The sequence below is a fragment of the Podarcis cretensis genome (genome assembly GCF_951804945.1).
Source record: "Podarcis cretensis genome assembly, chromosome: 10".
In the NCBI taxonomy this organism is placed as follows: Eukaryota; Metazoa; Chordata; class Lepidosauria; order Squamata; family Lacertidae; genus Podarcis; species Podarcis cretensis.
Window position 1 is genome coordinate 2,558,683 of NC_137179.1, and position 26,255 is coordinate 2,584,937.

Below are 26,255 nucleotides of genomic sequence, written 5' to 3' on the forward strand. Positions count from 1 at the left end.
TCCTGAGCCTCAAGGATTGCTAACAGATGCTGGGCCAACTCTCTTTCCTTGGTGCAGGATTGTGTTAGCCTGCCTGACAGCCCCCTCAGGTTGGCTGGATGGAAGGCACTCTGTGATTATTATTATTTTTTAAAGTCGGAAACTGATGGCATTTTTTATGCCCCGTGTCTACAGCATTCTTGAGCTTCAGGACCGCCTTGTTCGCAGTCCTCCATTAGTGATATTTCTGCCAAATGGTTATTTACCACCAGGTGAGTCCTGACCGTCTTGGCTGTCTCTTAATGCAAACCCAGGTCATCAAGCCTGAGCTTCCACAGCCCCCACTGACCATGAACCACCTTCTTCTTCTCTGGTCATCACTTGTAGCTGAATAAGATTGTCTTCCATAAACACAGTTTTAACAATGAGTCTGTAAGTGACTGTGGAGGCCAGTTCCAGATCCACACATCCTTCCACAGTGAGGACATTGGTTTCCGGACGGGAGTTGATCACGCTGTGGATTTGCCAAGCGTGCCTTCCTCTTAGCACGTTTCTCCCTTGCGTCCTGAGTTCGAGTGTCTTCAAAGCCCACAACACCTTTGGTAAAGGCTGTTCTCCAACTGGAGCGCTCGCAGGCCAGTGTTTCCCAGTTGTCAGTGTTTATACTACATTTTTAAAGATTTGCCTTGAGACAGTCTTTAAACATCTTTTGTTGACCACCAGCATTACGCTTTCCATTTTTAAGTTCAGAATAGAGTAGTTGCTTTGGAAGACGATCATCAGGCATGTGCACAACATGACCAGTCCAACGAAGTTGATGTTGAAGAATCATTGCTTTGATACTGGTGATCTTTGCTTCTTCTAGTACACTCGTAGCAGCAATGTTCTATGCTTAAGATAATATTCTAGTCTCTTGCGAAGAATGCTGTTTTAAATGTGCATTTTATATTTGACTGCCTTTAGTACAGTAGTACCTCGGGTTAAGAACTTAATTTGTTCTGGAGGTCCGTTCTTAACCTGAAACTGTTCTTAACAACACTTTAGCTAATGGGGCCGCCACACAATTTCTGTTCTCATACTGAAGCAAAGTTCTTTACCCAAGATACTATTTCTGGGTTAGCGGAGTCTGTAACCTGAAGCATCTGTAACTCGAGGTACCACTGTAATGTTTTCTTTTGAAACATTTAAGATATATTTTTAAAAGTTTGCCTTGTTAAATGTACATTCTGCAGTTGACCTCCTTTGTAATGTTTTATTTTCGAATCTTTAAGATAACATGTTAGTTTCCTGTTAATTACGTTGCTTTAAATGTATATTTGAGTTTCTTCAGTAATGTTTTATTCTGGGTTGTTTTATTTGATGCTTTAATGTGTAGTAAACTGCTTTGGGATCTTTATATAAAGTGGTATAGAAATTAAATGAATAATATTAACAATAAGTAATGAATCGTTAATCAAGAAACAACATGCCTGACAGTGCATTAACTTCTGGGGAACGTAGTGATGCTGATGGGCGAATAATTACAAAAGGAACTAGTGACAAAGACATTTACAGGAAAGGGAGGGTTTTTCTCTGTTTTTATAGGTTTAACATTCCTATGCAGAGCACCACAGTGTCAAGGACATCCTGTCCCCAGCAAAGCCCTTTGTGGCATGCTGCCTGTCACTCATAGCATGACATTGAACAGCTTGCTACCATCCCAAGCTGGGAATTAATAACCAAAACTGGGACAGACCATCGGAGGTGGTTATTAATACTGAAAGAAACTCGACAAGTCCAGACTGGTCACTTCCTTCTCCCAGGTCTGTCCAGGCACCATCCCAAGAGATTCTTCTCCATGTTAGTTCAAGGGCAATCGCTTCCCCTCCCCAGATACCAAGTGAGGGGGTTTTGAGACCCCTTATTAATTTGTCCCCCAGGTCCACTGGTCAGAAGCAGCAAGGAATAGCCATGCACACCACCCAATCGCCCCAGAAAAGGCTAGAGAAAAGCAGGCAGTATGGAGGTACAGGCGCAGCCACTGAAATTCTTGATACTGGAACAGCGTAGCTGTGATTTCATACATCAGAACTGGCTAACCTGTTGCCCTATAGATCCAACAATGCCCATACAGCAGCGGCTGGGGCTGATGAAAGCTGTTTTCCAAAACATATGGGGAGGGGGCAACAAGTTGGCCAAGGCAGGTGTAACTTGCAACTGGCTGCAACCACCGTTTGCGTCAACTTCCCCTGCGTGTGAAGGTTACATAAAAGGACATGAGAGATGCCATCTTCCATGGCCTCTCCCTGTCCCCACAACTTTGCCAAGATGCCAAAGGGCGCAATGGCTGCTCCCCAGAATCTCCCCCGCGCGATCGCTTTCTCACCCCACCAAAAACTTGACCCAATGTAGACGAGGGGAACACCCAGTTGGCCATTGTGTTGGTTCATAGTCTGAAATACACCACTGTGGATCGCTTTCAAGACCCACCCCTTGGCGGTTGGCAAGTATCACGATGGACCCAGAAGCTTGCATTGATCAGATTGGGTCTGGAGGGAGGGGAGACGGGCAGCAGAGGTACCCACCTCCCTCGGAGGGGAGGACAGGCCTTTAAGGCAGCCTGCCTTCAGCACGCTGGACAGCTCCCCCATCCTCAGAGGCGCCAGTCAATGGAAGGGATAGATGCAGACCCCTGAGGGAGAAGAGGGAGCTGTCCAGCATTTCAGCAGCGCCACTGGCCAGCCCACCCCTCCCACATTAGAACCACAAATGTGGCTGGAGCCCTCTCCCCAGCTTGCGGACCCCCAGAGGAACTCGGCCACCACCAGAACTTCCTTCATGCCCCCCCAGGAAGCAGCCAAGTCAGCCAGGAAGCAGTTGTGTGTGACCCTGGGTGGTCCGAGGGGGTCCCCCCCTTTCCTCCCTCTGTCGCGTGGCTTCTCTCACCTGGCCTTGCCGCGGCTGCTTCTCCTGAGTGTGTGGGCATCGGCCTCCTTCTCTTCCCGCACGCGCTGCAGCGATGGGGAGCGGCTGTGGGCGCTCCGGGAGCTGCTCGTGCTCACCAGGCTGCTGTCCCCCAACCCCACCCCGACAGCGGCTTCCTGCATCTGAGCCAGCAGCTGTTGGGGCAGGCCGCGGAGCGAGGGCACTGGGGAGTAGGACGGGCGGCTCTCGGACTTCAAATTGTTGTCGCTGGCAGACCGCTGCAGCAGGCGGGGGGAGGAGAGGCCGCCCGTGCCGATGATCCGCCTCCTCTTCGTGTAGCTGGGAGTTTCTCTAAAAGGCACTGCAGGGGAGAGAGAGAAAAGGAGGGGAGACCCGGGATGAATTAGCGACATCAGCTCCGCCCATCGGCGTTCGATGACACAAAAAGCAACGCGCTTCAATTCGCCTTAGGGCTGCTAAGTTAACTCCAATGCACTTTGACTTCGCCTACTAAGAGGACTGCTGGAGGACTGGTGAGATGTAAATGGCCCCCCAGAAGGGATCACTGCCACTATTGCACAAATGTTACAAAGCAGAATGGGAAGTGGAGAGCCTAAGGTGAGCTCCTGCTAATTAGAGCAGAGATTGGTAACCGTGGGGCCAATTCAAGGCAGGCCCTGCTACAGTTCCTCAAGGAGGAGAAGACAGGCTCCTCCCCCAGAGTGGGAGGTTGCTTGACCAAAGGAGAAAAATAAGGGGGAGCCTGGTTGGAGTGGGTCTGGCCAGCTCATAGAAGTGGGAGCAGCAGGGGACACGACAAAGCAGACCACCTCACTCAGAAACAAAAGCCCCCCACTGCAGATCTGGAGAGGCAGATCAGAACCATATCTGGTTCTGCACTCCTGTCCCTTCTTGGGTTGAGAGCATCTCTGCAAGCAGACATGCGATTCCTGCACTGTGTAACCAGATCCCATTTCCCCCCCCTGAGATTGCTCAAGTTTTCCCAGGCTGATGGCAACAGAGAACAGCTCAAGACCTGGCTGTGCTGCGAAGGTATTGCCTGCCTGCTACGCCAGGAGCTTAAACAGCCAGCTTTCCAGTTCTCCCCATCCGGGAGCCCTGCCCACCCTTCTCTGCTTCCACAGTTTCACAGCAAAAAGACCAAGGAGGCGTTCCCACGCCCCTCTGGGGCTTCACACAAAAACTGCATTTCCCCTCCACTGCATCTCAAGAAAAAATGACCTGAATATGGGTAGCCCCCAAGAAGCAGCTCCTGGTATTGAAAACATCTGTCGCAAGGAATGTGACAGCTCCCTTTAAAAAAGCTATCAGAGGAACATATTCCTTTTAAAGGTGCATGATTTATTTATTTGTGCAGAGCTGTTTGTTTAAAACTTTTCTGCCGTGTCCTCTGCCGTTAGGGGGCACCTGGGGTGCTGTACAGCAAAGATTAAAACAATGACCTAAAACTCCAGGTATGGAGAGGATTTAAATGCAGCCCAAGGGATGTGAACACTGCTTTCGTTTCAGCCACAAATTGTCGGTGCCAGTTTCTCAGAGCTACAGCGGATATCGGACCGCGCGTGATAAATGTCACTCTCAGTAAGCAGGCTGCAAATAACTGTTTCTGCTTCCAACCTTCTCTCGTTTCTAGGGACATAATATGCAACGCCAATGGCCCATCCAGTCCAGCATCCTGTTCTCACAGTGACCAATGGGAAACCCACAAGCAGGATCTGAGCACAACATTCTCCCCTCCTGTGGTTTCCGGTAGCTGGGATCCAGAAGCATTTATTGCATCCAACTATGAAGGACGAAGCACAGTCAATTCCAAGTGTTGGTGCTGACCTTGAAAGCCCTAAATGGCCTCAGCCCAGTAGATCTGAAGGAGCATCTTCACCTCCACCATCCAGCCCGGACCCTGAGGTCCAGCTCTGAGGGCCTTCTGGCAGTTCCCTCCATGCAAGAAGTGAGGTTACAGGGAACCAGGCACAGGGCCTTCTCGGTGGTGGCACCTGCTTGGATTACTGCATAGCGCTCTATATGGGGCTACCTTTCAAGGTGACTCAGAAACTACAACTAATCCAGAATGTGGCAGCCAGATTGGTGACTGGGAGCAGCCACCGAGACCATATAACACCGGTCCTGAAAGACCTACACTGGCTCCCAGTACGTTTCCAGGCACAATTCAAAGTGCTGACCTTTGAAGCCCTAAACATCCTTGGCCCAGTAGACCTGAAGGAGCGTCTCCACCCCCATCATTCTGCTCAGACACTGAGGTCCAGCTCCGAGAGCCTTCTGGTGGATCCCTCCCTGTGAGAACTGAGGTTACAGGGAACTAGGCACAGGGCCTTCTCGGTGGTGGCGCCCGCCCTGTGGAACGCCCTCCCATCAGATGTCAAGGAAATAAAGAACTATCCAACTTTTAGAAGACATCTGAAGGCAGCCCTGTTTAGGGAAGTTTCCAGCAACTGGGATTCAGAAGCATGGCTGCTCTTGACTGTGGAGGCAGAGCAGAGCCATCAATAGTACCAGACTGGGAGTGTGTGTGTTAGACACCCATGGGAGCAGCATTCCCATAAAATGCCAACTTGTGCCAGTATGCAATGCACCACCTGGAGCTGGTTGCAGCAAACTCCTGCCCACTTAAAAGGTTGCTATTCTGCCACACCCTTCTCATTCCCCAGCCATACAGCTGCTGCTGCACAGGAAAGAAATGATCTCTGTTGTTAAGAGTCTTCCTGCATTCAGGACAGTGCCAGATTTACGTATAAGCTAAACAAAATCTAGCTTAGGGGCCCCACTCTCTTGGGGGCCCCCAAAAAATTTAAAGGAAAAAAATACTGGATGTACATTTCCAAAATATAAGATAAAAACAAATAAAATGAAACCTACATACAGCAACAGTGTCTTGTGTTGTGTAGGCTCCTGTGATGTAAGTCATGGGCCCCGCCTGCTCCCTAAAATATCACTGGTTTGCTCATTTCTATATATAGGGTGCCTACATTCTGCATGGACTGGTTGCAACATGTGCAAATGGCTTTAGATACCTATTAGGTCCATCAATGACCATATAGGTATATTCAACACACACACACACACACAAAAAAAAAAAACAACAAAAAAAAAAACAACCAGCCACAATTTGTTGTTGACAAAGGACAGCTGGACATATCAAGGGCCTCATTACCTTCAGTAGCTTAGGGCTTCATCGAACCTAAATGGGGCCCTGATTCAGGACATCGGAATGTCAAGGCTAAGCGGAAACCCATCTCCCTGACATACTTGCTACCTCGGCAAAGGCAGGGGGGTGTTAGGGGGGTGTTACTCTGCCTATAGGCCAAAGATATTGTCAGGGCCTGGAATAAGGAGGAATGGTGGGAGCAGTCGCCCCCCGCCCATCACTTTTCTTGAACCTTCCCAAGGGCAGGAGGACAGTATGAATTTAGAAGAGGGGCATAGTCCAGAGGGGGAAAGCTGGGAAATACTGGGTGAGGAACAGCTAGAAGAGGAAACACCGGGAGAAAGAGAGACTGGCAAATTCAGTGTCCTTGGACAGCATTCCTGACCTCCCCCCCTTCGCCTAAGACTAGACGGGCTCTGAGAGTCATAGAACAGAGAGCGCAGAGGCAACAAGCTCAGATTACTCAACGTAGGAGTGGCGTAGATTAATGGGGACGGAGGGGGTAAACCTTAACTGGGAGCAACGCTATTTCTAGAAAGATGTGCATTCCTTCGTCTCTCGCTGTGATTATTAAAGAAACTAACTGGTAAGAACGCTCCTTTCGTTTGATTTGCTTATTCCGATTCCCCGTAGCTTGACAGATATGGGGAATGCTTTCAGTCTGTAGAAAGCTTTCTGGGGGCCACACAGCCAGATGGGGCCGAAGGCAAAAAGGGGGTGGAGTGGAAATGTCAGTCAACAAACTACATTCCAGCCAGGCTAAAGTCAAGAGATTTTTTTTTGCATACCCAGACTCTGCCCTCTGCCCAGGCAAGCAAGAGGCCTGGTCCCATTCCTAGGATCCGTATCCCAGCCTGGAAAAAGCCGCCCTCAAAGGCTAGTGTGGCCCCAGAAGCATTTGAGGCATCTCTGGGCTCTGCCTTCTTTTACTGCGAAATCTGAAAACCTGCACTGAAAACCGGAGGACAGTTGTGGTATTCATTGGGGCTCCTTTCCAGGCAAGGTGCCTGCAGGATTTCAGCCTAAACAGTTGCTGGGGGCAGACAAGGACACTGGTGGCTCTTGGCATGGCTTCCTGCCCTCCAGAGGAAGCCCCCCGCCCCCCCAAACCACTTCCCAACACAGCTAGCCAAGGAATCCTCTGCGAGCCGGCCTCTTTCATTCCTTCATCTTCCTGGTCGCTTTCTGCATCTGTGACTCTTGCCTCAGAGATCCATAGATTGCAAGCGCTTGCCCGCCTCTCCGTCGCCATGGCAACCTGATGCATTTATCCCGGCTGCTATCAGTCTAATGGCTCTGGCTTTCAGGGGATTCATTCCAAGCCCTCCATGCTCCCTTCTTGATGATCGAGCCTCATCTGGATCCCATTTTTTTATACAGTGGTGCCCCGCAAGACGAATGCCTCGCAAGACGAAAAACCCGCTAGACGAAAGGGTTTTCCGTTTTTTGAGGCGCTTCGCAAGACAAATCTCTCTATGGGCTTGCTTCGCAAGACGTTTACGTCTTGCGAGTCTTGCGATTTTTTTTCGCTCCCCCCCCCCTTTTTCTAAGTCGCTAAGCCGCTAATAGCCGCAGGTACAGGATCTCAGGTACAGGATCTCAGGCAGATTCTGGCAAACAGCAACGTTGCTCCCGCAATCTGGGGTGGGGTCCAGCAGCCTTTTATCTCTGTTGGGGTAGCGGCTGGTCCTGATCCCCCAGCGACTCACTTCCTTGTCTTGCCTGAAGGGGACCACTCCTCCTGCGAGTACTCCAATCTCTCCTTCTCTCAGAGCTGAGTCTCTGCAGCTCAGGAGCTGTCGGTGGGTTACTAGACCCAGAGGCTGCCTCAGCCTCTCCTGACCCACAAGGACCCTGTGAGGTAGGTAAGGCTGAGACAGGGCAGGGACTGGCCCCCAGGGTCACCCTGGTGAGCATCATGCCTGAATTCGAACCCTGGTCTCTTCCAGGTCCATGTTTACCTGCTGAGAGGACACAGCTTGTAGCTCAGCGTTCAAGGCACTTATCTGCTCAGAACTTCCAAATTCATAGAATCATAGAGTTGGAAGAGACCACAAGGGCCATCGAGTCCAAGCCCCTGCCAAGCAGGAAACACCATCAGAGCACTCCTGACATATGGTTGTCAAGCCTCTGCTTAAAGACCTCCAAAGAAGGAGACTCCACCACACTCCTTGGCAGCAAATTCCACTGTCAAACAGCTCTTACTGTCAGGAAGTTTTTCCTAATGTTTAGGTGGAATCTTCTTTCTTGAAGTTTGGAACCATTGCTCCGTGTCCGCTTCTCTGGAGCAGCAGAAAACAACCTTTCTCCCTCCTCTATGTGACATCCTTTTATATATTTGAAAATATCACCCCTTAACCTCCTCTCCTCCAGGCTAAACATGCCCAGCTCCCTTAGCCGTTCCTCATAAGGCATCGTTTCCAGGCTTTTGACCATTTTGGTTGCCCTCCTCTGGACACGTTCCAGTTTGTCAGTGTCCTTCTTGAACTGTGGTGCCCAGAACTGGACACAGTACTCCAGGTGAGGTCTGACCAGAGCAGAATACAATGGCACTATTACTTCCCTTGATCTAGATGCCATACTCCTATTGATGCAGGCCAGAATTGCATTGGCTTTTTTAGCTGCCGCGTCACACTGTTGGCTCATGTCAAGTTTGCGGTCAACCAAGACTCCTAGATCCTTTTCACATGTACTGCTCTCAAGCCAGGTGTCACCCAGCTTGTATTTGTGCCTCTCATTTTTTTTGCCCAAGTGCAATACTTTACATTTCTCCCTGTTAAAATTCATCTTGTTTGTTTTGGCCCAGTTCTCTAATCTGTCAAGGTCGTTTTGAAGTGTGATCCTGTCCTCTGGGGTGTTAGCCACCCCTCCCAGTTTGGTGTCATCTGCAAATTTGATCAGGATGCCCTTGAGTCCATCATCCAAGTCGTTGATAAAGATGTTGAATAAGAAGGGGCCCAAGACAGAACCCTGTGGCACCCCACTAGTCACTTTTCTCCAGGATGAAGAGGAACCACTGATGAGCACCCTTTGGGTTCGGTCAGTCAGCCAGCTACAAATCCATTGAGTGGTAGCATAGTCAAGTCTGAATTTTACCAGCTTCTTTACAAGAATATCATGGGGCACCTTGTCAAATGCCTTGCTGAAATCAAGGTAGGCTACATCCACTGCATTCCCTTCATCTACCAGGGTTGTAATTCTGTCAAAAAATGAGATCAGGTTAGTCTGACATGACTTATTTTTCAGAAATCCATGCTGACTATTGGTGATCACAGCATTCCTTTCTAGGTGCTCACAGACTGTTTGCTTAATGATCTGCTCCAGAATCTTCCCTGGTATTGATGTCAGATTGACTGGGCGGTAATTATTTGGGTCCTCTCTTTTCCCCTTTTTGAAAATAGGGACAACATTTGCCCTCCTCCAGCCTGCCGGGACTTCGCCTGTTCTCCAGGAATTCTCAAAGATGACTGCCAGTGGTTCTGAGATCACATCTGCCAGTTCTTTTAATACTCTTGGATGCAGTTCATCTGGCCCCGGAGACTTGAATACATCTAGACTAGCCAAGTATTCTTGTACTATCTCCTTAGTTATTCTGGGCTGTGTTTCCTCTGCTGAATCATTTGCTCCAAATTCTTCAGGTCGGGCATTGTTTTCTTTATTGGAGAATACTGAGGCAAAGAAGGCATTGAGGAGTTCAGCCCTTTCTGTGTCCCCTGTTTGCATTTCACCATCTTCTCCTCTGAGTGACCCCACTGTTTCTTTGTTCTTCCTTTTGCTACGAACATACCCATAAAAGCCTTTTTTGTTGCTTTTAACCTCTCTAGCAAGCCTGAGTTCATTCTGTGCTTTAGCTTTTCTGACTTTGTGTCTACACATGCTGGCTATTTGTTTGAATTTCTCTTTGGTGGTTTCCCCCCTTTTCCATTTTTTGTACACATCCTTTTTTAATCTTAACTCAGTTAAAAGTTCTTTAGATAGCCACCCTGGCTTCTTTAGGCACCTTCCATGTTTCCGTCTCATTGGTATTGCCTGAAGTTGTGCTTTTACTATCTCCCTCTTAACAAACTCCCAGCCATCATGAACTCCCTTTCCTTTTAGTATTACTGTCCATGGGATCTCACCCAGCACTTCCCTAAGTTTTATGAAGTCGGCTTTCTTAAAGTCAAGAAATTGAGTCCTAGTATGCTTGACTGCTCCTTTCCGCTGTATAGTAAACTTCAGAAGAGCATGATCACTCGCGCCTAATGATCCTTCCACTTCTACCCCACTAACCAGGTCATCAACATTGGTTAGGACCAGATCTAAAATGGCTGTTCCTCTTGTTGCTTCTCCCACTTTCTGGACAACGAAGTTGTCTGCAAGGCCAGTGAGGAATCTGTTTGACCTTATGCTCTTGGCTGAGTTTGACATCCAGCAAATATCCGGGTAATTGAAGTCCCCCATTACTACTATCTCCCTTCCTTTTGCATGCTTGGCCATCTGTTCCAGGAAGGCATCATCTATGTCCTCCGTTTGGCTTGGGGATCTATAGTAAACTCCCACAATGAGGTCCCTGTTATTCTTCTCTCCCTTAATTTTGACCCAGATGCTCTCACTTTGGCTTTGAGGTTCTAAATCTTGGATCTCTTCACAGGTATACACACCCCTGACATATAACGCCACTCCTCCTCCTTTCTTGTCTGGTCTGTTTCTCTGAAATAGATTGTATCCCTCCATTATTACATTCCAGTCATGGGACTTATCCCACCAGGTTTCAGTGATGCCTATTATGTCATATTTAGTTTGCTGTACCAAGAGCTCAAGCTCATCTTGTTTATTTCCCATGCTTTGCGCATTAGTGTACAGACATTGAAGTCCATTAATCATTCCCCCGTGTCTCTTATTTAAGGATTTTTTCCTCCCACCACTAGGTCTGCGTGCTGTTTGCTCCATTTGGTCTATGACATTTGGATGATCATCTTCATCAATTGATAGACTCCTACCTTCAGGAGCACTGTCTCCCTCCCCCACATTAGTCAGTTTAAAGCCCTCCTGATGAGGTTTCTGAGATTTTTGGCAAAAACATTGCTCCCAACCCTGCTCCGAAGAGGCTTTTGTTCAATTAAAGCCTTAAAAATCTCACCAAAAAAAACCTGCAGCGACAAAGACTGTAAATGAATGTTTAGGAGCAGAAAAATTCTGAGAGCCAAATGTATTCATTTTTAAAAAAAAGAACTTAAAGAACTTAGGTAAATGCTGATTAAACTATGGGGTGTGTATATCCTATGAAACTGTTCAATCAGAGTGTTGAGTCAGAGAGCCCAGCGCTACTCTCCCTGATGGGCTGTGATTCACTAAGTCCAAACTGTTTTCAAAGAGGGCCAGATATGATGATGTGAACATGTGTGAGGGCTGACGATTTTACTCCAAAGTTGCGGGGTTTTTAGGATTGAAGTCATTGAGCTTTTTTTTTTAGGACTGTCACAGGACTGGCAGTCATTATACCGAACAGCGGGCTGGATTAGGCCCCCGGGCCAGGCCATAGACATGCCTGCACTAAGGTCTCACGCTAACAGTTTTTCCCAGGACAGAAAAATCCCGAGAGGTGCTTGTAAAGAAATAACTACAAGCGTGCCTCAGAGCATGTGCAGAGTGTCCCGTCCCCCTTCGGTGAGTAATCCCAGCCAGCCTCCATCCAGTTGGGACTCAGGAAGAAAGAAAGACGTCCTTCGGAGTAAGTGGCTGAAGTATAAACAGCTACTTGCCATGATGGCTTTAGTTGAGATCCATACTTTAGCTGAGACTCCAGCATTGCAGGGGGTTGGACTAGATGACCCTCAGGGTCCCTTCCAACTCTACAATTCTACAATTCTGATTCTATGCTCTGTCTCCACAGCTGGGGCCGGCAATGCTTCTGAATACCAGTTGCTGGAAAGCACAGGAGGGGAGAATCTTGCTCTTGCAGTCAATTCCTTCTTTCTGGTTTTCCACAGGTATCTGGACTGGGTAGACCACTAGCCTGATCCTGCAGGCTCCTCTTATGTGGCTAGTTGGGTATTGGATTGATCTGGCTGTTTGTGCTGGGCCCGGGGGTTAACCCGAGCAACGCGGTCCAGTTCCGGTTCTGAATACAAGGGTTCCATGAGGAGCCAGTTCAACAGGGCCAAGGCAGGAAACCAGGCGAGGTCAGGCACAGGATCTCAGGCAGGATCCTGCATACAGCAATGTTGCTCCCACAACCTGGGGCAGGGTCCAGCAGCCTTTTATCTCGGCCGGTCCTGATCCCCTGGCGACTCACCTCCCTGTTTCGCCCAAAGGCGAGCACTCCTCCTGCGAGTACTCAGGTCTCTCCTTCTCTCAGACCTCAGTCTCTGCAGCTCGGGAGACGTCGGTGTGTTACTAGACCCAGAGGCCGCCTCAGCCTCCCCTGACCCAACCGGTAGTGGAGCAGCTGTAAGTGATGGCCCAGCTGGAGGCAAGGAGGTCATCCCCACATCTGGAGCCAGGGCAGGCTCAGGCCCCAGACTCGGCCCAGCTGGAGCTTGTTGCAGGGGAACCTGTGTAGACTGGGACTCTTCAGAATCAGGTCCCAGACTAGGTTCAGCTGCCACCTGAGGCAAAGGATCCAGTACGGACTGAGACTCCTCTGGTTTTGAGTCTGACCCCGAGTCCCAGGCCATCACACCATTCTTATAAAAGCTCTCTGAAACCAATGAAAGAAAGCAACCATTTTGGCGCAGGGGAGCGGAACGCCTTTGAGCGCTTGAAGTGAGCAGAGGCAGATTTGTGTCTTGCGTGCTTCCACATCCCCCCCCTCCAGGATCTCCCGATGGCGCTACCAGCCAGTGCCACCCTCTGGGCACCTTGACAGGGAGGGAGGGGGCTTTCCAAGTGGAGGGGCCAGGAGAGCTCTCCGTGGGAGGCGGCAGTTTGGGTTTGTGCTCAATGAGCCGAGCAAGGTAATCATTATTTCCCCACCATCAGCTGCTTGGGGGAAATGCTTAATTGCATGTCGGTCTGATCACAGCTAGGCTGGCAGTGTCACAGGCAATTTTTGGCAAGCGAAGGGCTCACGCCAGCCTCGTTTCTGAGCAGTCAGGAGCCGAGCAGCTGTAATGGTGCAGCCGCGGCAGCTGGGAGTTCAGGCTCCTGGCAGAAGCCACTTGCTTTCTTCAAAAGCCCAACCGTTAGAGAATCTGGGACTGGGTGAATGAGCAGCTTGGGTGCCAGGAAGCAAACAGAGGGGCCTGCCCAGGCCCCCATTTCCTCTGGGAGCAGCTTTTGGTTTATGGGTTCCTCTTGGGCTCATCTACCTGCCGGCAGAAAAGGAGCGTAGAAGACGTTTTGGGTGCAGATTGGAGGGTCAGTACCTCCACTGCCCTTTTAGCCTTGCCCTTTGGGTACAATGACCATCTTATGCAGAATGCTTTCAGTGTACAAAAGATAGAATCATAGAAGGGACCCCAAAACTCCTCTAGTCCAGCCCTCTGCTGTGCAGGAATCACAGCTGGAGTATCCCTGACAGGGTCTTGCTTTCCTGGGAAGCTGGTTAGGCTCAGTGATCACGAAGGGGCTGGGTCTGTTTAGCCTGGAGAACAGAAGACTGAGAGAGGACATGAGAGCCATCTTCAAATACCTGAATGGCTGAAACATGGAAGGTGGAGGAAGCTTGTTTTCTCCTGCTCTGGAGGGTCGGACCTGAACCAATGGATTCAAATTACAAGAAAGGAGACTGAACATCCGGAAGAACTTTCTGAGAGTAGCAGAAACAGGATGGACAACCCTGGATGGTGGTGGAAATTCCTTGTGTCAAAGAATTCCGGGCATCAATTTGGGAGATTTTTCTTTGGTCCCACCTATTTCCCCGGGAAAACCCAGAGTTTACTGCTGAATTGGATCAAATGTGAATCCACAGAAAACCCAACTCATATTTGTTCTGAATCAGCAGGAAACCACAGGAGGAAAAAAGCAAAATGTGCTTAGAAATCACGGGACAGGCAGAAGGGTGGTGAACCCAGAGTTACAATTCCCCGCAACCCTTAACAAACCCAGACTTCTTTTTTGGGGGGGTTGTGCTTCAGATGTGCCTTAAGGAAAGAGGGCTTGTCCACACTTCCAACTGCCCGATGCCTAGAAAGCTGTATCCCCCCAGGGGAAATCTACTCTTTAGCTCTAAATCGGAACAAACGGCAATCTGCAGGAAACTTGATCGCTGTTTACTCCGATTGAGCACCAAAGAGTGGTTTTTCCTGGGGGAAAGCAGTGGGACAAGGGGAATTGTGGATGAATCCAGAGTGCGTCTGCCGTCTATGTCCCACTGCATCTGTTCTCCTATGCAATGGCTGTGCCGGCTGTTTTAGTTGTGCTGTGCTGCAGCTCACCAGCAGAGCACAAGTTCGAATCCTGACAAGGAAAAATATCCCATCTGAAACCCTGGAGAGATGCTGCTGGTCAGTGCAGACAATGCTGGGCTGGAAGGACCAATGGCATGACTTGGTATAAAGCACACAAGAATGTAAGTGGAGCACGGCTGGATCAGGCCCACAGCCTACCCAGTCCAGCCTCCTGTTCTCACAGCGGCCAACCAGACGTCCCGGTGGGAAGCCCATGAGCAGGATTCGAGCCCAAGAATTGTAGAAATGTTGGAAGGGATCCTGAGGGTCATCTAGACCAACCCCCTGAAATGCAGGAATCTCAGCCAATGGATCCATGCCCATCTCTGTGGTTTTCAGCAACTGGTATCCATAAACTTTGCTGCCTCCAACTGTGGAGGAAGAGTAGGGTCATCGTAGCTACAAGCCATTGATGGCATCCTCCATGAATCTGTCTAATCCTCTTTGAAAGCCATCTAGGTTTGTGGCCATCCCTGTGGGAGGCAGTTCCACAGATTAACTCTGCACTGTGGGAAGAAGGACTTTTTTTTTAAGAACCTGCCCTGAATCTTCCAGCATCTAGCTTCGTGTTATGTCCGTGAGTACTCTTAACCGTGAAATAATAAAGATCTATTTCTCGCCCTTGATTATGAAGCAGATTGTCTGTGGCTTTGCAAAAGGGGAAGGGGGGCTTTTAAAGGAGTCCCTCCATGCTGGCCACGCCTGTCAAGGACACATCCTGCACGTGACTGTGCACTGAGGCAGTGGGAACAGCTTGTCACACTGATGAGTGATTCAGCTGCAGAGGTCCAGGTCCTGCGCAAAGCTTCTCTCGCAGGGGCTCCAGGCGCTTTCTGATTCTTGCAGCTGCCGCCCCCAACCCGTCACACTCTCAGCCCTGCAGCCCTCCAATCTCCATCCTTCCGTAGCAGCTCCCAGAGTCAAGCGCAGCCCAAGGTGTGGCAAATCTGGCAGTGAGCAAGGCCCAAAGCGATGGAGGGAGAGGGGTGCTTAAGTGGGGGGGGGAGGCGAGGAAAGAAGACGGGGCTGCAGGTGAGGAGTCTTCAGCCTGGAGAAGCTATTTCGGGTGGTAAATTGCACATGGCAGGAAGGTGCCAGATCAGAGAATCATAGAAACACAGAAACAAAGAGTGAGAGCTGGACCACAAAGAAGGCTGATCTCCAAAGAATGGATGCTTTTGAATTCTGGTGCTGGAGGAGACTCTTGAGAGTCCCATGGACTGCAAGAAGATCAAACCTATCCATTCTGAAGGAAATCAGGCCTGAGTGCTCACTGGAAGGACAGATCCTGAAGCTGAGGCTCCAAGACTTTGGCCACCTCATGAGAAGAGAAGACTCCCTGGAAAAGACCCTGATGTTGGGAAAGATGGAGGGCACAAGGAGAAGGGGACAACAGAGGACGAGATGGTGGGACAAGCTACCAGCATGAGGGAGGCAGTGGAAGACAGGGTCTGGTGACTTCTGTTTCATTGTATCTGAAGAAGTGTGCATGCACACGGAAGCTCATACCAATAACTAACTTAGTAGGTCTCTAAGGTGCTCCTGGAAGGAATTTTTTGTTTTTGTTTCGACTACGGCAGACCAACACGGCTACCTACCTGTATCTCACTTTTAGAGGACATCTGAAGGCAGTTTTTAATGTCTGATGTTTTATTGCTTTTTTATTATTATCATTAATTCTGTTGGGAGCTGCCCAGAGTGGCTGGGGAAACCCAGCCAGATGGACGTGGTATAAATAATAAATTGTTGTTGTTGTTGTTGTTGTTGTTAGGCTCACGAGGAGTGACCTTGGGCAAGTTGCTGCCTCTCAGCCAAACTTGCCCTCACAGGGTTGCTGTAGGGATTAAATGAGGAGGGGGAGAAGCACCTAGGAGAGCAAGGTGGGATATGTATGGAATAAATAAAAACAAATAAAACAAATGTGCTAGTCCACAAGACTCTTGGTTCTTTAGGGGAAAGGACTTCAGGTAGTGGAACTGAGGGAAGAGGGCAGCAAATGCCCCTGAAGGACCGATGGGATTGTTTTCTAATTTCAGGCAACCGTTGCTAGCTTTCCAGCTGCATGTGCACGGATGGAATGACCTCTGTATTCAGAACTGGGAATAGCATAATGAGCACCGCGGCTGGTTGTGTGAAGGGCAGGGAGGAAGGGGGACGGGCGGCAGATTCGTGGAGGAATTCGGAAGGCAGTTGGCAGATTGATTCTCTCGGTCTGCAAAACTTGAGTCCTACAGAGCCTGCAGCAGCTCTGAGCCGTGAGCGTATCCAGGAGAAGGTTAAGTGGCAGCTGGAACAGAGCCTCTCATTACCCATGCGGAGAAAAGGCGCCACTCAAGCGAGAGGTCAGCTTTTGGATATGGGCACTTTTTTTCTTTTAAAGCTATCTGGCAGGAAACAGCATCGCTAAGATCCAGCGACTGGAAGATGAAGAAAACAAAGTTCAAACGAGGAAGGGAAGAAGGAGCGTTCCTTGTGATCAGGAGCAGTCACGAGAATCATGAACCCTGGGAAGGAGGGGATGTCACATTGCCAGAGCCAGGATGGGCCTCGGAAGACATGGGAGAGATTGACCCCGTGGGATGGGGCGAGGTGCATGAAGCACACGGCCAACAGTGGCGCACAAAGGGCTCAGGCCGAGTGGATGATCTGGTTCTGACTGCAAACCAAAGAGCCACGTCACTGCATCAGATGACAGGAAGCAACATAGAAAATTGCCTTGTACGGATCCTGCTGCATTGTGATTCCTGCATTGCAGGGGGACAGACTAGATGGCCCCTGGGGTTCCCTTCCAACTCTATGGTGCTATGATTTCTATCCCACCTTTCCTTCAAAGAGTTCATTGTGGTTCTACCAGAACGCTCTCTGTTCTAGCCTGGCCCTGAATGGGGCAACTGTGCCCCTGAAGGACCAGGAGTGCAGCCTGGGAGTCATTCTGGACTCACAGCTGTCCATGGAGGTGCAGGTCTATTCAGTGCCCAGGGCAGCTGTCTACCAGCTCCATCTGGTACACAGGCTAAGACCCTCCCTGACTGTGGACTGTCTTGCCAGAGTGGTGCATGCTCTGGTTATCTTTCGCTTGGACTACTGCATGGCGCTCTATGTGGGGCTACCTTTGAAGGTGACCTGGAAACTACAACTAATCCAGAATGCGGCATCTAGACTGGTGACCGGGAGCAGCCGCTGAGACCACATAACTCAGGTCCTGAAAGACCTACACTGGCTCCCAGTATATTTCCGAGCACAATTCAAAGTGTTGGTGCTGACCTTGAAAGCCCTAAATGGCCTCGGTCCAGTATACCTGAAGGAGCGTCTCCACCTCCATCGTTCTGCCCGGACACGGAGGTCCAGCTTCAAAGGCCTTCTGGCGGTTCCCTTCTTACGAGAAGCAAAAGCTACAGGGAACCAGGCAGAGGGCCTTCTCGGTGGTGGCACCTGCGCTGTGCAACGCCCTCCCACCAGATGTCAAAGGAATAAACAACTACCAGACTTTTAGAAGACATCTGAAGGCAGCCCTGTTTAGGGAAGCTTTTAATGTTTAATATACTGTATTTTAATATTCTGTTGAAAGCTGCCCAGAGTGGCTTGGGAAACCCAGCCAGATGGGTGGGGTATAAATAATAAGCCTCAAAATAACCCTGTGAGGTGGGCCAGTCTGAGAGACTGTGATCCCAGGCTGCTCTGCCAGGTCCTCATATACCGTATCTGCTGCACTATGCAGAGGTCACCCCAGGAAGGCTTGTCTGGAGTTCCAAGAACTGGCAGGGAGGGGCAGATCACCTTAGCTGGAAAGCCGTTGTGTTGACTTTGTCCCCCTCTCCCCCTGCTTTTGGTGGCAGCTTTCTGAATGGATCTTTTTAAGGAGCACGTGGTTTCAGGAGGGATTCCACAACCAGGAGATTGCAGCTCCACAACCAGGAGATTGAGGCTTGGGGAATCCGCAGGAGGCACAGAGGCCAGCAGGCTCCAACGGCCAAGGAGTAAGAGGCTTAGTCAAGGACCTTTGCGTGGTTACGCTGAATTTTAAATTTCACTGCTCTCCATTTCATTATTGCTGTTATGTACTGAGTTGAATAGGATCCCAAAGGCAGCAGTCTGATTTGTCCTAGAACAATAGGATTCAGAATGCAGCAGTCTGATTGGTCCACAGGAGCCACCCAATCCAGCTCCAGGTGGAAGTGAATCTGCAACCTGATTGGCCTACAGGAGAATCCCGGAATTAGCGTAAATAATGTATATAAAGCAGACATTCTGGGGGAACTTCCATTCCTCCTCACCACTATGAGCTGAATAAAGAGCATGAAATCCACTCTCGACTCCAAGTATATTTCAGCCGGATTTAGGTTTGATGAGGCCCTCAGCTCCTGAAGGTAACGGGGCCCTTGATATGTCCAGCTGTCCTTTGTCAACAACAAATGGTCGCTGATTTTTGTGTTGAATATATGCTATATGGTCATTGATGGACTTAATAGGTATCTCAAGCCATTTGCACATAACAAAATATTTATTTTATCAAAGTAATACACAACACAAAACACTCTTGCAAACACACACACACACACACACACAAACACTTAGTGGCCCTGCAAGTTCCTCTATGTGTTCGAAAAGTACAGGAAATAAATATGATCACTTCTGTGCTGAGTGCAGAAGCACAGCGCCGATCAGGGCTTGGCCATGGCCTTCCTTGAGCACCCCCTCCCCCAGCACTGGCCAAAGGAGGGGTCTGCTGGGAGAATGGACCTTTCAACCACTGGGAGGGGGTCATGCCACTGGCAGAAACAGCCATGACCTTGGCAATGCCAATGGATGCCCAGCCCTGCAAATGGCACTTTGAGTCCAACTCAGTCCCCGCTCCTCGCAGGTGTTTCTCCTGGCCCTGATACCTGCCCTTGCCTTCACCTTCCCAGGAGCTGGGATGAGGTGCCCAGCACAGGTCTGGATGTGGCCTGGCCCCCCTCCCTTGCCACCTGGCGCCTCCAAGCCCCACAGGCTCTTCCTCGGCTCCTAATCCCACTTCTCTGCAGGCGTTTCAAGAACCTTTCTGAGGGTTCGCTTCAGGCTGTTCCTTCGCCAATTCCCTTGGCTTGCAGGAGCTGGCCATCTGGACCCGCTGCCCGCCTGCCCGCTCTCAATCCCTCTCACCCTCCCTTTCCCCCCAGTGCTATTTGACCTACTTGGACTGATAGCCACCTCTCGCCAAGGCAGCCTTTCCGCCTTTAATTGATCTCGTGCCGCCTCCGCCCTCTCAATGGAACAAAATTAAATAAGTCAGTTTTGGTAGCCAAGCCGTTTGACAATTCTCATTAATGTAATCTCCCTTTCATTTGTTAATGGGCCCTGCTCTCTGCCTCTGATCCTGCGCCTGATAGGTGCTCGAGAAACTGCCATTCTTCTCTCGCGGGAAACCGAAGCAACTCCCTAGAAAGGGAGGAGAGACAAGCTTGGGGTTTTCGTCTCCGCCTGAGTACAAAACTCCAGAGGCCTTGAGGTTGCAAAGCTCCTGTTTGAATGAACTTCCTTGCCTGTCATCTGGGCTGCACTCCTCCAGGCTGTGGTGTGGGGGCTCCCTTGATGGGACACCCCTCCGTTTGAAACAAAAATGCCACGCCTGCAGAAAGCTAGCCTGTCAAGGAGAAGACATAGTTTGAAGCCTTCACCTTGGTCTGAAAATGCTGTTCTCAATGCAGAGGGAATTTTGTTACCTCTCAGTCATGAGAGGGGCAGCCCAGATACTGACTGGGAACCAGATGCTGGTTTGGTTTCTTGGTGCAACTCAACACAGCAGCTGCCGTGACTCAGAAATTGTGCAATGTGAAACAAAAGAGCAGTCAAGTCCTAGAGTGAACATGTTTACACATGGGAAGGAATGTTTGTCCAGCCAGCAGGTCAACTTCCTGTTTCCTTCTGGGCTGGGACAGACTTCCTCTGCATGTGACTAGAGGTGGGCGTGGCCTCACCTGTGCAGGTAACGACAAAAAGCACAGGGCAGGGCAGCCATCTCTCTCTCTTTGACTACATGCATCGAAGAAGCAACATCTGCTTAGCCAAAGATGCTCTCTTGGCTTCCAAAGGGACTGTCTCCTTATGAGATAGTTTCCAGGTTTATGTTACTTTTCTGAGATAAGTCTGCCTTCTGGGATCCGATTGTGAACAGAATGTGAGTAAACTCTTTTTATACTTTTATAGAAGATTGTGTCGTGTCTCATCTTTTATGAGGGAATAAGGGGAAAATACCAGAACAGTTATTATAGAGGCTTTAGCGAGCCTGAGCAAACGCATCCGCTGTGAGTTTAAAAAAGGGGAATGTTACTCTGCTAAATTGTGAACTTGTTAAGACAAGTTGGAAAGGCTATAATCAAACAATATATCCTCTCCTGCATCCCTGAACATTCCCACAGAAATGAACCGTTTGCTCCCGGATTCCTCCTTCTGTGCTGCTCATCATTTCATGCAATGCTCTCTCGTCTCCTGCCATTGAATTTCCTCTGCCCAAGCTGAAAAGCCTCTGTCTCCTCCAGCCTCCCTTCTATGTGAGATGCACCCTCCTTCCTTTGATCATTTCCTTCAGTCTCTGCCAAGCAGGAGCCCAGAAGAGCAAAGACCATTCTAAATGTAGCTGCACCACAGAGGCAGGTCACAGCATGCATTCTCAGAGGAGGAAACACCAGCATTGTCCCTGCAGGAGCTGCATATGGGATGGAAGGGGTGTGGGGAGCAAGGCAGAAGACACCCCAAAGAGGCACAGCCAATCGCCTACCTCAAACCAACCACAAGATAAACAGATGCCACCTTGCCACCTTCTGTTCCTCCTCCCAGAGTCACCCTCCACACACTAGACAGGCTAGGCCAGAGGTTCCAGAGGTATCCAGTCTGCATTGCAGCTCCACAAGGAATGCAAAAGGTCCCTTCTGTTGGCTGTTGGGTGGCTTAGGGCCCTTGTATCTACGGGCCTGCCTCTCCTGGTCTGCCCTGCAGAGGACCTTAAGGTCCATGAATAAGCATAGTTTAGAGGTCCCAGGCCCTAAGGAAGTCCAATTATCCTCCACCAGGGCCAGGGCCTTCTCAGTGATGGCTCCAACCTGGTGGAATGCTCTCTCCCATGAGACTAGGGTGAGAGCAGCCAGGACTTTATGACGGAGCTGGACTCGCTGCCAGAGGTTCCCAAGGAGGTCACCGGTTCAAAATCTACTGCAGGGCGGCGAGTCTCCTGATCAAGGGGCTCCCTACCCCCAGGAAACCCAGACGTCATGGGACAAAAATCTCCAAGTGTGATGTTCCACCTCTCATCCACTTCAATGGGTAGGTGCCCTGAAGCTGCCAACTCAAGGTCAATTCAGGGAAACCAGGGAGAGGTTTCCAAGCAGGGCAGTGTTAACAAGGTAGCCAGGCTGGCCCTTTCTCAAGTCCTCTGGTCCTCCTGGCATCTCCTCCTTGGCCCTCTTGCCCCAGCCTCCCACCATTGATGGTCAAAGGGCCTCTCAGCTGCACAAGGAGATAAGAAGTGCGTGGAAAGCCAAACACTCTCACTCACCAACGTCGGACTCTTTGTGGGTTTTGATGATTTCGGCCAGTTCAAAATTCCCCGCAATTATGGCCACCTGAAACGAGGGGAGAGGACAAAGAACAGGAGTCAGGTGGGGCTGCTTATTCCAGATTCGTCGAGGTTTTTTAAGCAAAATCAACGATCACAGAGATTTATATTGTTCAATCTTACAACGACCCTGTGAGGTAGGGCCACTTACAGCAGCAGCCTTTTACCTTCTCATCCCTTAATGAACTCTCCATGCTGCTGCACCCTCCCCAGAGCATATTCTGTAATTTCTTTTCCCCATCAGAATTGCTGAGCTAGAAGGCAAAAGTCTTCCAAAGCCTTTGCAATGATGTCCTTTCTGAACAGGGATGAAGAGGTGGCTATGATCCCCAAGCACAGGGGTCAGCAAACTTTTTCAGCAGGCAGCTGGCCCACTGTCCCTCAGACCTTGTGGGGGACCGGACTATATTTTTTTTTGGGGGGGGGGAATGAACAAATCCCTAAGCCCCACAAATAATCCAGAGATGCATTTTAAATAAAAGGACACATTCTACTCATGTAAAAACACAGTGATGCCCTGATTCACCCAGTCAGTGAGTCTGCTGCCCTGATACCTAAAACAGGGAACAAAGAGGTATGGGGTATGGCAATGGCCCCACAAGCCCAACTCAGGCATTTTCTAGGATGTGGGCAGATCAACAGGTGCAAATGAGTTCCCTGAGTTCCCTAAATAAACACCATCTGGAGGGTGTTGGGAAGGCTGGCGTTGGGTTTATCGCGGCATGAGGCACAGTGTTGTGCATGGGTTACAGTGCTGGAATTGGATGAGGAAGACCTGGGTTTTAAATACCAACCCAGGGCCTATCCATGATTCCTCTCATCCCACTGGTTTCCCTAGGGAAAACTGCTCTTTAGCACTCAATCAGAGCAAATGGCAATTTGGGTTTCTTCAGGATTGATGTTTTTCCTGATGCAACACTAAGGAGCTGGTGCAAGGGTGCTGGGGCAAGGAGAAAACAGCTCAGACTCGTGCCAGAAAACTGCTTGGACCTGTGCTTTCTAGGCAGAAGTGTGGATGGGACCGCAGTCATAAAACCCCCCAGGTGACACTGGTCCAGGTACCCTCTCCTCAGTCTCCTGTCCCACTTACAAGAACACTGAATCAACAGAGTGATGCAGCAACAAAAGAAGGGTAAGGCTTTTCTAGGCTGCCTCAACAGGTCTAGTGTCCAGGTCAAGGGAAGCTCTCTTCTGCCTTGGTCAGACCACATCTGAAATACTGTGTTCAGTTCTGGGCACCATGATTTAGGATGGATGTTGACAAGATGGAAGGCGTGCAGAGGAGGGCAACCAAGATGATCAAGGGCCTGGCAACCAAGACTGATGAGGAGCAGTTAAAGGAGCTGGGTAGGTTTAGCCTGGAAAAGAAGAGACTGAGAGGAGATATGAGGTAAAGGTAAAGGTAAAGGTAAAGGTAAAGGTAAAGGTAAAGGTAAAGGGACCCCTGACCATTAGGTCCAGTCGTGGCAGACTCTGGGGTTGTGGTGCTCATCTCGCTTTATTGGCCGAGGGAGCCGGCGTACAGCTTCCGGGTCATGTGGCCAGAATGACTAAGCCGCTTCTGGCGAACCAGAGCAGTGCACGGAAACGTTGTTCACCTTCCCACCGGAGTGGTACCTATTTATCTACTTGCACTTTGATGTGCTTTTGAACTGCTAGGTTGGCAGGAGCAGGGACCGAGCAACGGGAGCTCACCCCGTCGCAGGGATTCGAACTGCCGACCTTCTGATCGGCAAGTCCTAGGCTCTGTGGTTTAACCCACAGCGCCACCTGCGTCCCTTTTGGAGATATGAGAGCCACTTTAAAATACCTCAAAGGCTGTCAATTAGAAGATGGAGCAACCTTGTTTTTCGCTGCTCCAGAGGGAGCCAAACCAACAGATTCAAACTGTAAGGAAGGAGATTCTGATGGACCATTAGGAGGAACTTTCGAAAGTGGAGCAGACAACCTCAAAAGGTGATGGACTCTCCCTCCTTGGAGGTTTTTAGGCAGAGGCTGGATGGCGTCCTTCAGGGATTCTTTAGCAGTGATTTCTGCATTTCAGGCGGTTGGGCTAGATTATGCTTGCAGTCCCTTCCAACTCTACAATTATACAATTCTATGATCAGGGATGGCACCCTGGAACTTACTGAAAGAGTGGTCTACAAATGTACGGATCTGTCATTGCCTGGTGGCTGCCACATCCTCTTGACAGGACCCAATAAAGACCCCAAAGGGAGCTGAGAAACAGGATGAAAGTTCAGCTGCTTCTTTCCTCTGGAGTCCACAAAGGCGGGGGGAGGGACAACAGAGGGAGGGGGTGTTAATAATTGCTTCTGACAAAATGGAACTGAAACAGATCCAAGATGCAGCAGTCTGATCTCAAGTATGAAATGGATGCAGAAGACCGTGAAATGCTGCCACCGTAATGGAAACTCACAAAATGGCACACATTAGCAGAGATGGAGAGGCCAGATGAATCCCTGGCAGCGGGGGAGGGGGAGGCGGTCAGATGTTGATCACCACCAAGGCTCAGAGTCTCAGGAAGTTGAAGCAGAATGAGACAGACAGGCCAGCGCCTGCAGAAGTGCCCACTTCACAGAATCATAAGAGCTGTAGGGTTAGAGGGACCCTGAGGATCATCTAGTCCAACCCCCTGCAGTGCAGGAATCTCCACTAAGGCATCCATGACAGCTGTCACCCAACCTTTGCTGAAAAACCTCCAGTGAAGGACAGTCCAAGGGAGCCCGTTCCACTGCCAAAGAGCTCTTCCCATCTGACGTTGGGTCAGAATGTCCTTTCTGGCCGCTTGAATCCATTCGTTTGGGTCAGAAACCAAGTTTGTTCCACCTTCCATATTATAGCCCTTAAGATATTTGAATATGGCTCTTATGTCTCCTCTTTTCCAGGCTAAACAAACCCACCTCCCTCAACCGTTCCTCACCAGGCTTAGATTCCAGACCCTATCCAGGATTGTCCCTCTGGCCCATCTAGGCCGGTCTTGCTCTAAACAGCCATGGCTCACCAAGAGCTCCCCTGGGCTTACAGCCTGACATCTTATTCACCTGGAGATGGATCTCCCGGTCTTCCCTTGTTTGCACAGAACACAGGGCACTGAAATGCCAGAAGCAACATAACCTGTTGAACTCACAAGTAATTGGGCATAAAAAGCCTAAGAAGAGCCTTGCTGGATCAGGCCCGTGTCCCATCCAGCATCCTGTTCTCACAGCAGCCGGCCAGAATGCACTTTGGGCAAACTTGCGAGGAGAACACCAGCACCAGAGCCCTCTCTTCTTCTGTGGTTTCCACCAATTGGCATTCAGAAGCAAAACTGATGCCTCCAACAAGTTAGGCTGATGCAGACTTGGAAATGGTTCAGGAGCTCTTGGCTGCCCCAACATTTGTGCTCAGCTTCTGAAACACACTGCATGCCACGAGCTCCTTTGGGAGCCACAACTTTCAGCTATGGCAAGGTCTGGTTGTGGGAGAGCTGTTTGGGTGGGGCTCAGCTTGCAGGTGCTCAGAGGAGCTCCAGTCGGGGGTCAGGGACCCAGGGGCACCCCTATTCACACATACCAAGGCTGAGCTCTGAAAGCAGAGCATGGGGCTCCTCAGCGGCGCCATTGCACAAACAGTGCTCCTGAGCTGCAGCTTGAGCAAAGTCTACCCCATCAGCCCACTCTCCAGGCATCGGAGGAAGAGTCAGGGCCTGTGGCCTTTCTTAAGTCATAGAGATCCTTCCTTGGCGAATCGAATCCTGCTCCTCCTGCTGCTGCTTCTTGCTGCCCTTCCCGCGGGAGACTTGCTGACAAAGGCCTGCGATAAAAATAGCCCTGGATTTATCACTCACGCTGTCGGCATGCCAAAGCAGAACCGGGGGGATGCGCGAAGGGGGCCATCTCCAAAGCGCAGGTCTTGCGGCTACTCCAGTGTCACCTGCCCCTCCATGCCCAAGCCAAGAGGGCCACTGGCCTCATTGGGCACCCTGGGGTGGCCTCCCTCCTGGGCCAAAGGAGCCCAGCATTGAGGTGGAGATGAGAGGCAGCTCTTTCAGACATTGTCAGAAACTGCCTCCTAAACTACATTTCATGACTCACAATGGGAAGACAGGAATGAGGAACGGGAGGCTGGAGAAACAGCTTCCCGACGCCCAATCGGGCTGAGCGCTCCACTTTTCCTAGGCCTTTCTGACTGGCTGAAAGCCCAGTTGAAACAGGGCAGCTGCCCACCCCAGACCTTTAGACAA

General features: G+C 50.1%; 1 protein-coding gene across 11 annotated transcripts in view; it reads right to left on the bottom strand.

Moving 5' to 3' along the window:
• Positions 1 to 26,255, bottom strand: part of SHANK3 (SH3 and multiple ankyrin repeat domains 3) — a 494,453-nt gene that overhangs the window by 234,278 nt on the left and 233,920 nt on the right. For all 11 annotated transcript variants that reach the window (XR_013842778.1, XR_013842779.1, XM_079992132.1 and 8 more), the window contains 2 exons: positions 21,971 to 22,037; positions 2,905 to 3,244 (listed from right to left, as the gene is read on the bottom strand). Coding sequence is in view for 9 of the 11 variants with exons in the window: in XM_079992132.1 (XP_079848258.1) it covers positions 2,905 to 3,244; positions 21,971 to 22,037 (407 nt within the window). In the remaining 2 variants the exon portion in view is untranslated. The remainder of the gene's footprint in view (positions 1 to 2,904; positions 3,245 to 21,970; positions 22,038 to 26,255) is intronic.